Here is an 11214-nt window from a genome sequence, read left to right on the forward strand (position 1 = left end):
AGTTTTAGAATAGCTGTAAACATATGACTTTTTATTTTTAAGTGTTTTACCTGTAGTGTTTAGTGTTATATCCTACCTATAAATATAATAAACTCTACAAAATAACTTTACAACTTACTTGCACTTTTATGGTAAAATTTTTTCCTTTTTCTTTCATTGATAGATTGTTTCATCTTCTTGTGCAAATGTTTTGGTTAAAAACTTTTTTTTGGTAGGGAAAGGAACTGACTGCAGTGAATAAGTTTAAAAGCACATGATTGGCTGCTTATTACTGATGTCACACTTTCATGATCAAAGCCTGGGTTGACAGACAAAGTTGACGATTAGCTTCTTGGTACCAAGAAACCCAAATTGTTCCGGTTTGGTTTTGTCAACTCAAAACTAATCCTGTAACCCTGAGCTTGTTCAGCCACCATCAGGTCTACAACATGGGAACATATTGAAATATGGTTGAATAAAAAAACAAATGTACAACTTTATTTAGTTTGTTTGTTCACTGAAAATACCTGCCTAGCCAGAGTCTTCCCAAAACATTGTTGAATTTGGTTAGGCTCTAAAATTCTTACTTAAAATTATATTTTCACGTGGACTTATGTCTTGAATAAATCTACTGTCCAGAGAAAGAAGACAACAAATACATTTCCAACATTTCATTATAAAGTCCATTTATCCTTTTATGGCTTCTTTCCAAATTTTCCAAATTTTTTGTCCTTATTTTTCTTCAACTTCTTGTTTTGCCACTGTTCTTTCTGGTTCATGCCTTCCACTTTCCTTTTCTTGTCACTAAGGAGGAAAAAAAGATCATAGTTCATAGCAGTTATTGATTTCTAGGCAAAATCCTCCCCTACCTAAGCTGCTTATAACTCTGCTTACCTTTTTATGCTAACAATAGCTGTATTTCCTGCTTTCTTCAACACTTGGTCCCATTCCTCATCATTTCCTCGAATCATGTACCTAAATAAATAAATAATCAGAATGGAAAGAGGGGGTCAACAACATTTTACATCTACCTGAAGCGATCCTTAATTCTAAAGCTCAGAGGAAGGGTAAAAACGGTAATGCAAAACTAAAACATTGTCAGGAGTCAAAAATACTTTGTTACATAAATGCAGTTCAGAGTATTACTCTGGGAATACTCACTCTGAAAGATTCATTTCTTTAATCTTCTCCATGTCCTTTTTTTGTTTCTCTTGGAACTCGTTGGCTGCATCATTCTAGGGGACAAAATGTTCATTTGAATACACCTTGCTAAAAAAAAAATGTATCTTTGAATAAATAAATTCATCAAAGAATCTTGAGCATTTTCAGATTTGTATTAAAGATTATGAAGGCAACCAAAACAAATTGAATATGTGCAATAACAAAATAAATATAGTCAGCCTTTGTTAGCATTAGACAGTTCTCTCTAAAACATTTAAAAGCCTTACAGACCCCAAACTTTTGAATTATATATAGTATATATATACGCAAACCTGGACTGCAAGACCAGCCATAAGGCTAGATTTTCTGAAAATAGGTTTTACACATCATCTGAAAGCTGAATAAATGGGCTTTTCACTGATGTGTGGTTTATTATGATAGGACAACATTTGGGCGAGATATGAAGGGACATAAAGATCCACATGAAGTAATTAGTAATGCATAGATATAAATATATAGCAATATCTTAATTTAAATTTAATACTTTTGACAGATAGAAAGTATTTTTGGCTATTGCGTTACTGTTTTTGTTGCATACCAGATCTTCATTTAGTGTCTGCACAGTTGGTTCCATGCTTATATCTTTGGTGGCCACCATCTCTGCTTCAACAGCATTCTCCTGAAGAATGTTGAAAAACTGTAGAAAAGGTAAAAATAAACGGTAACTATACATTGAAACAACAATACAGACTAGAGGAGTTAGAGGAGTATATACAAATATACACAGTATATTTCTTATTCTTTCAAATGGCAGTGTGTATAAGAGACGAAGACAAAGTGCTTGGACTTACCTGCACCACTTTACGGATGACACGGTTGAACAGGCCCATAAGCTGAGAACCAGGCAGCTCAATCTCCTTCTCCAGCTCATCTACACTCTTGTGCTGAAGACCAATCCCCAACAGTAGAGCCTGAAAAAAAGATTGATTTTGTTTTATAAACATGCCTGAACACATACCAGAGACGGAAAGTCAGCTAAAACTAAAAAACGGATACTTATACTTGAAAGCATATTAGGCAGACTTACACACTGCGCAACAGAAAGTGTGTTGTCTCCCAGTTGTTTGAGGAAATACATCCGTCCAATAATAGGAATCATGTCCATGATGAGGTGATAGTCCACCATGTTTCTTGAATACATTTCCAAGCGTTTCAGGTCATATGGAGTGAATGTGGCTGCTAACTCCGCACTGGTGAGTGCTGAAGATACATAGACACATGAAAAGTTGCCTTAAAACTAATATACATACAACGTTTGCTTTACTGAGGTGCAAATGTGGACCTGTACCTGCTGGGCAGTCATCCTTAGCGTTCTTGTTCTGCAGTATATTGAGGGCCAGGGTTGGGCTAAATTTGCTGAACTGGAAGGATAGTAGAGAGAGGAACCTTCGCCGGAAATCTGTCCAACACAAGAAACATTAGTCTTTTCAAAACATTATATCTATTACTACTTGTTGCATTCATACTATATTATAAGAGACTGGGAATACTCACCCTTCCAAAAAGCCGAGAGCCACTGGTCCTGCTCTGTTGACTCTTCAGCATTGAGCCCCTTCAGCATAATGCAGGAGTGCTCTCCCGTCAGGTCATTCTACAGGTCACAATATAAGAATACACGCTTGTTACAAATTTACAAAACTTGACAATGCAAAATAAATGTTGCATGCTTACCGGAGTCTGTCTTAAATAAACGGGCACAAAACCAGCCTTTTTCCAGAATCTGGAAGGAAAAGCAGGAAAGAGGAGTTCCTAACATGTTTTGTTATAGCGCTGCAGTACAAGTATCACTGTAAAACCTACTCACTTGAGTAGTTGAGGAGTGAGACCGTAAGACACCCCGAGGTAGTCCAGCCTCTCGGCTCTCCTCTCATTCAGCTTCAACAGCAGCGGCGGCAGGTCTTTCCTGGGAGACACCACCTCCTCCAGGAGACTGACAGCCTGCACGTGAATGCAAACGAAACAAAAAATATACTTAAAACAATGATTGTTATTTATTACTACTTATGGGACTTCATCAGGTGGCATTTATAACCACTACAGTGCAAGAAGGATGATCTAAAATCTTGAATTTCAAAACATACTATGTGTAATGCTGCCACGGAGAGCTAAGTTTGTTCTGGTTTTCTACAAAAAGGTAAAACTAAAAAGATAGCATTTGCATTTTTATCAGTTCTGCGTAAAATAAATTGAAATCAGCCTATTGGAATGATTTTACAAATATGTGATACTGAAAACTGGAGTAACGACTACAAAAATCTGTGATATGATTTGCCATCCCAGAAATAAAACATTTTAAACTGCAATTATAACATTAATATTGTGAAGTGCTATTGTGCTAAATACAGCTTTCTTAAACAAAAGAGACATGTTGTCCAGTTAAATGTAATACAGCAATACTCTCTACACCTATTTTCACTATTTTTGAACACAAAGAATGGTTGAATATTTTTCACTTAAATCGACCGATATAACAATGAAATACAGGCATGTATAGCATAAAACGTATGAAAAATGGCACACACGACTCCATGAACATTACCTCGCTGCTCACAGATGTGATTGCGCTTGTTGTTGTCTGTTCTTGCTCATCCAGTAGAGGAAACTGACCTTCATAATACTGCTGGAGCAGCTGCAATGCACGGCTGCCGTAACCCATCTAAAGAGTGCCACAATAAATCACAGATGGGCAATGGCGTAACTGGTCAAACAAGGCAATAATGAAGCAACCTGTAGGCTTTTCAACAGTTGTATACAAACTGAGGAGAAGCAGAAGTCATTTACCCCCTGATAATCAGGATTCACTGCAATACGGACTATCCGGCCCCCGGAGAGGCTTCCAAAGTCAGGGTCTTGAAACTAAAAAAAAAACCAAAAACACAAGAGCTTTTTGTAACATTTATTTGATAGTGTGACTTAAATAATCGACATTCACTACTGTTCACAAGCAAGTTTTGAGCTGTTTGCGTTGCTTAATATTTTTGGTAACCATCATGCTATTTTTCAGGATTCTTTGATGAATAGAAAGTTCAAAATAACATGCTTTATTGAAAATGAAATCTTTAGTTCTTTACTGTCAGTTTTTATCATTTGAGTATTAGTTTCTTTAAAAAAAAAAATTGAAAAAGACCCCAAACTGTAGTGCAGTTTCATTTTAAATTAGGATTTGTTACCTGTTCGGAAACGGTCCATGGAATGAGGTCACCTGAAGCTTTCTTTCCTCTGGACAAGCTGTTGAGGACGGATTGGCGGGAGATCTCTCCTTCTAAACACACCTGTAGCGCAAAACACAGGCTTCACTGCACAGTTCTTTCATTTTAACGGTGTTAGAATTAAATGACTTTGGGCACACCTGGACAACTGCCAAGACCTCTGGGAGTGAATTCTGTGTGGGTGGAACTGGGGGCAGCAGGCAAAAGAGATGGTGAGCAGGAGCATCAGAGAGCATCTGAAGATCATTGGGTGAATTCTGAGGAGGAACAGGAGATCGAGTCATCAGTCTGATGATAGAAATATGGTATAACATAATGTTCGGAAAAAGTGGTTCTCAACTAAGTGTCCAGGTCCCACAAGAGGGCCTTGGCAAACTTTCAAGGGGGTGGGAGGATAGGGTCACAAGATAACTAAAAGTAAAAAGTGTTTGATACAGAATTAAAGGAACACGCCACTTTTTTTTTTTAAATAGGCTCATTTGAGAGTATATTTCCTAGTTAAAATCAGCCAAGAAAATGGCAACTTCTCATTGTCCATCAGGCTTAGTACACAATGTAACAAGTGTCAAGTTTTAAATGGAAAAAATATCAAAACACTTTTGTCATTTATGAGTGTGATGCTAAGAGTCTAATGCAATTCAATGATCTATGCCAAGCCACAGCTAAAAGTGCTACCGCTAGACCGGAAATCTGCTGAATGGATTCAATAACTCTGGGGGAGATGGAAAAACAGTGACAAGTTCCTTGAAGTAATTGAAGAACATGCTTAATTAAACATCTGAAAGCAAGTAAAGAATGTAATCAGTTCTTCCAGTTTGTGTTACAAACAGGAAAACTGGGGTAGGTTTTGAATATCCTGTTAGACAAAGAAAGTCTTTGAGTTAAATCGGTTGAGAACCACGGTTCCATTACTAATGCTAATAATGGATATTTATTTACCTTGTAATGTGATGCGACGTAAAGTGCCATAAGACGCTGAAGGAAAGCCTCAGAAGCTTTATGATAACAAAACAACGTGTCTCGATTCACGTAATAACTGGAATAAGGAATTAAAGAAATCTAGAGAGTAGATGGGTGTGGGGATAATATATAAAATCATGTGCAATATGAGAGAAAATGAAACCCCCGTTTCTGTCATATGCCTGGTATGGGAATCATATGTTTATGGGAAGATATAATTCTGTAAGTTCAAATGTAAGTCATCACTATGACATAAACCACTGTGGTATTGAAAATATAAAAATCTGTTTAAGATATGCTAAACCTATGTTTCTGACAAAAACTAAGGTAAAATACATTTTGAGGTAAATATGACATTCTAAGAGCCGGTAATCCAGGCACTGAGACAGTAACCCTTTGTCTTTATGCATTTCCTGACCATCTGGCAGATTCCCAAGTTAAGTGTGAATACTGAGCTCAAGGTACAGCTGTGCCTTTTGTTTCAGGCTGATTGGATTAGCACCTATGCATTTGAGAACCTGTTATTCTAAATAGATCGAGGCTGAGAACATTTTGTTGCCGGGCTGATTCCTCTACTGCATTTACATGCTTTGTTTGAGGTCGTGACCTGAAGTGCTTTGTCTCCATTCCTAAGCACTGCCCCCTAAATGTATATAAACTGCAATGTATCACTGCCTCAGTTAGACTTCTTGATAACTGCAGTGACGCACAGGGAGTTCACAATAAAGAGTAACTTCTGCTTAAAAGACACCAAGAGTCTCGTGGTCTCTTCTTAAAACACCACTGAAATTCTGCCACAAATTCAAAACTAAGTCAAGTCATAATTATGTAAAAAGTCAAAACTTTGAGTCAGAATTATGAAAAATAACTTATGACCTTTTGAAGTCTTTTGAAACTTCTAAAAAACATGCTCTTTAATCTCATAATTCCATTTTTTACATTTATAAATGACTTGGTATATCATAGTTTTGACCTAATCTCATAATTCTGACTAATTCTGACTAATTATTTGTCCAATAATTATGGCTTCCGTTCTTTTGAATCAGCATGATGCGAGAATGAACATATAAATCCACTGCTGAATAAACCGGTCTCTTTTGGCTTTTAAAGGATACAGGTCACATGTCTGGGGTAGAGGGCAGCCGGAAATGATGCGTGGTACACTCAGGCAATCCAAACACAGCAGATCATTCAGCCACTTCTCCACAGAGTCGCCCTGACCGTACCGGATGGACTCGTGGAGGGTCACCTCGTGAAGGCTTCGTGCTGCAGAGCGGCGTTGTTTATAAATGACACACATCAGCCGTCAAAAAGAATAAGAAGTTATTTTTCATGTTTCTATGAGGTGTTATATTTCACCTGCTGCCAGTCTGGCTGTGCTGGTGTTTCTGTTCTCGGCCGAGAGGTTCAGCTGGCTGTCTGCACTCTGCTGCCTTAACTGCTGGATCAGCTTGAGAGACAGAGAGCGACCGGTGCCCTCGTACCTGCATGTCGACGTGAGGATTACTGCCTTGTTATTACACCACTGTAAAAAGACCTAAAAGCTCTTCCAATACAGACCCGTTGATCGTAGATGCCATAAACACAAGGTAAGGCCCCAGCAGTTTCTTCACTAAAGGCAGTGGGATGGCAGCAGCCTCATCGATGACTAGCAGCTCAGCCTGGCCCAACTTCACCGCATCAGCAGGGTGAATGTACTGGAGATCAAAACAGACCAGCAAGGCCATGAATGATGCTGACTGCACCACATGAACATGTTGTCTATGCAATTCTGCATATTTTATATATACCAAAGTTGAACAAACCGACTCTAAACAAAAAAGTGCACGATTTAACAAACGCTAAAAGAAATGCAGAGATTGAGGTTAGTATACCTGAATGGTCTGGCGATGCTCCTTGAAGATGTTAACGCGAATCACAGCTTTGTTAAACTCTGGGTTCAACGACTGGATTATTTCATAGTCCAGATGTTCCTAGAATTTACATAAAATCTGGTTTAAAGTAGGTTCCTTAAATATATGCACGAATCTCTTGACAGACAGTATTTTTGTCTATTGTACTTAAAACAAAAAATACATAATTTACGAAATATTAAAAGGAACAATTAGGGTTTTACTAATTTTACTCAAATTTCAACCAAATAAATACAAATAAAAGCATTAAAAACATTAAAACTATTTGTTAGATAACATTTAAAAAGTAATAATACAAATAATATGAAAAATATAATATAAAAAGTCAACTGAATAAAAATACAAGGTTACAACTAAAATATCGTCTTATTAATTTCTTACATCTTTATTTGGCCCTCTCTCTCTCTCTCTCTCTATCTATATTATATATATATATATATATATATATATATATATATATATATATATTAAAAAACACTAGCTTCTGCTTTCTTTTTCCATTCTTTTCACATCTATCCTTTCCTTTTAACTTAACTCATTAACTCATTTATGTTGCTCTACTCTTTTTCTAATTGATCTGTTTTCTTTTTATTTGTTATATAACTTAAAAATTCTTTGCTACGTATAATAGGTTAAGCTAGCTGAGACTTGTTATAGCATTTGAGTATCATTTTTCATTTTGATTGCTTCCATTGTCCTCATTTGTTTTGGATCAAAGCGTCTGCTGAATGCCTAACAGTAAATAAAAGTAACACACTCTTAAGATAAGGTCCGGTTGTGAATACATCGTATGTCCAGTGATGATTACCTGATACTGGAGAGCGTCAAAGCCTTTAAATACGAACTCAAACAGCGTGTGCAGATTGTCTGGACTGGGCGATGTGACAAAGATATTTGAATAGCTGAGAAGAGAAGTACAACACATTTATTTATTAGCATTTATTTATTAGCATAAATTGCAGTCAGGAGGCAAACAAACATCAAGAAAAATTCTTCATAACACCCTACCACATACCCAAATGCGGCGGCTCCAGCTACAGCCAATCCCAGAGCAGCAGATTTGCCTCGACCGCGGGCGGCAGTAAGAGCTACAGTGCTCCGCAGGGTCTTCTCTGAAATGGCTTCGATGAATTTCAGCACCGCTTTGGCCTAAAAACAGACCAAATAAAATATTAAGTTGAGCCACATGAAACAAATTTACATCAAGAGTTAATTTGATTATACCTGGTCCATAGTTTTACAGCTGTCCACCAGAACACCAACTGGCTGCGTGTCCTGTAAAGACTCCTTCAGGTCCTTCAGCTCTTGTTCCCTCGGAGACAGTCCTTCATCCTGTTGGCAGATACAAAGATTATTGAATTCGTATGAGCTGATCGTCACACAAAACACGGTTCAATTATTGACAAGGCTCACCTGGGTCTTTGGAGGGACAGGTTTGATGTTGGTGATGTGAGTCGAGACTGGCAGAATGTTGAGCTGGTCATCAATCACAACACATGTCTTACAGGAGGCGAGGGAAAGGATGAATCTGGAGAAAATAAGAGTAGTATCTTTTTTTTTTTCCCTTATAGGACAGATTAGGGCTGAAGGATCTAATAAAAAATACAATAATTTGGACTGTATGGAGCAACCGGTTGTTAACAAAGATTCTTGTGGTTGTAAATGAAAATAAAAGTTTGGAATTTAAAAGAAGTTCAAACTTAAATAGTAACATTGTAATTTTACTGTTGCACTTAAGTTAAATAGCATCATACAATAGTAATATTTTTACAAATTTCTGAAAATTATTGATATATAAAAATCACAAAATATTTGGCCAAAAAACACATCAAACCTGCAGCTCTTAAATTAATAATAATTAAAAAAAAAAAAAAAAACATTCACAATGATAACCTTTTTAAACCTGCTGTGTCGGTGCAGACATGCATGTGTAAACGTGTGTGTGTGTGTGTGTGTGTGTGTGTGTGTGTGTGTGTGAGGGAACAAAAAGCCTCTAGAATGAAACCTGTGCAACACAGTGTCCCAAAAATACTAGCATGTGTGTAATATAGTTGAATGTTGGAGTAAAAAGTGTTGGATTATTCTCTTTTCTTCTAAATGCATTCCTTTCTTTATATTTGACTATTTAAATTCTGTTTACAAACTCACCACACACATTTAATGGTGAAAAACCTTTGTAAAACCATTTGTTTTCAGAAAAATGCCGCAAATAGATTTTTTATCTACAAAAAGATTCATTTAAATAAATAATAGTTACAGAAATGTAATTATGTCGAAAGACTGACCTTTCATTGAACCTCCCAACAACATCCTGGTGAGCCTCTGTTCTGTATCGAGAATGAACATCCTGAAAGAAAACATGCATTAACAATTAAAAATGTATATTTCACACAAACAACCAGATTGATATCGGTATACGAACACTTTAAGAGACCATATACCATTGCCATTGTGTACAGCTGCTTCAGTGAGTTCACAGTCCTCAGAAGAATTACCACGATGCCTCCACCTTCCACAGTCTCAATGGTCCGAGCCAAAAGGTTGGGAGTGAGTGCTTCAAAGTCCTACAACAGAAAGTAGGAAGAACGTAAACCTTAAAGCCTGCTGTATCATATCTGATGCACAAATTTGCAAGTTTGGTATTACCTGCAGAACACACATGCCATAGGTGTTTCCCAGGATCTTGTGCGTTTCATTGTAGTAGCAGTATCTGATGTTGGTTGCAGCAACGAAAAGCTCGAAAGGATCATCCTGGTTTAGGTTCAGCGTGCCCGTTTTGATCTTCTTCTGCAGCTGTCGCATCCTCTTCTTTCGATTACTGTAAAACAGATTCACTTCTGTTAGGGTTAAGGCGTAAGCTTTATATACGGTGCGCATTTTGAAGTGAATAAAAAATAGAACGCGTAATTAGAGTTGACATTGTTCGGGGAGCTCCTATAAAGTCTTCACAGTACCTGCTGAAGCTGAGCTCCTTTTTGTAGCACCATAACACCGATGGCCGGGCTCTGACCGTTGCTTTGGACAGCATGTGATGCAAAACCACAACCTGGATGTACAATAGACATATGAGTACGGCTTAGCAGACGAAGTCACGGTATTACAGTATCGTTTAAAACAGTTACGCTTTACCTGATCTCTGCCATGATCACCAACTATAACGAACATAGATCGATGGTGTTGCGCGACACCGTTTTCTATCTGGACACGAATGCGATTATCCACCTTCTTCCGAAAAGTTGCCATTGCTTCTCAACTGCACCCTGTCTCCACAAACATAAAGTCAGCTTTACATGTAAAATTGATGAAGTGAGTTGAAGTAAACACTTTTACAAAGCGTTCAGACAATGTTTTATTTTAATCGTGTTTATTAATATAGCAAGACATACCTTAAACGCTTTACCGATTAAGAAAAATACGCTGTTGAAGTCTTAGTTACAAGTTTTGGGCAATAAAGCTTCCCCTTATTTGAAGCATACCATCGTGCTTATACATTCACGTGGGAATCCTCGGCGGAAGGACCCCGGCGTAATGGACCCCAAAACACACATATTAGCCGCCCATGACAGCGCCTGTTCACAATGACTAAATAAAACGCGCGTATTATCTTTAAATTTAAAAATATGATTGCGGTTGCCGTGAACTAAAGACATTTGCATTCATCAGATGTAAACCGCTTTTTTTATGGTAAGTTACTACATAGCGCTGCCAGGGTCCGATTATTCTGATCAGTCAAGGCGGTAAACCTGTATTGTTGTGGGAGTTGTAGTCTTTCTGTAAAAAAGTAAATGCGTCATATTTGGACGTTTCGGAACAAATTCAAACTTTTTTCAAGTAGATGCGTGCCATATTGTAGATATTGTGTGACATTGATAGGTCGATTGTAATTGTTGCATTTGAAATTTGTGTACAAGATTCATGAAAAAATAAGACTT

The 11214-nt window shown here is 37.4% G+C and overlaps 1 protein-coding gene across 2 annotated transcripts; it reads right to left on the reverse strand.

Moving 5' to 3' along the window:
* Positions 1 to 450: 450 nt before the first annotated feature.
* On the reverse strand, positions 451 to 10810 carry nat10 (N-acetyltransferase 10). 2 transcript variants are annotated; one of them, XM_043264581.1, is made up of 29 exons: positions 10669 to 10810; positions 10412 to 10542; positions 10237 to 10328; positions 9929 to 10100; positions 9724 to 9846; positions 9568 to 9629; positions 8696 to 8810; positions 8507 to 8614; positions 8298 to 8431; positions 8091 to 8184; positions 7244 to 7342; positions 6930 to 7066; positions 6729 to 6853; positions 6485 to 6635; positions 5349 to 5445; positions 4550 to 4666; positions 4371 to 4472; positions 3982 to 4056; positions 3740 to 3856; positions 3005 to 3138; positions 2872 to 2920; positions 2695 to 2791; positions 2489 to 2599; positions 2228 to 2400; positions 1992 to 2111; positions 1739 to 1837; positions 1141 to 1214; positions 874 to 954; positions 451 to 783 (listed from the first exon to the last, which is right to left on the reverse strand). In XM_043264581.1, the coding sequence occupies exons 2-29, from the start codon at positions 10523 to 10525 to the stop codon at positions 675 to 677; spliced, it is 3081 nt and encodes a 1026-aa protein (XP_043120516.1). In that variant the 5' UTR covers positions 10526 to 10542; positions 10669 to 10810; the 3' UTR covers positions 451 to 674. The 2 variants fall into 2 exon arrangements, with proteins under 2 accessions (XP_043120516.1, XP_043120517.1); XM_043264582.1 differs by having other exon boundaries at positions 10412 to 10546; positions 10669 to 10796.
* Between the last annotated feature and the right edge of the window lie 404 nt (positions 10811 to 11214).

The sequence above is a fragment of the Puntigrus tetrazona genome, chromosome 18 (assembly GCF_018831695.1).
Source record: "Puntigrus tetrazona isolate hp1 chromosome 18, ASM1883169v1, whole genome shotgun sequence".
Classification (NCBI taxonomy): domain Eukaryota; kingdom Metazoa; phylum Chordata; class Actinopteri; order Cypriniformes; family Cyprinidae; genus Puntigrus; species Puntigrus tetrazona.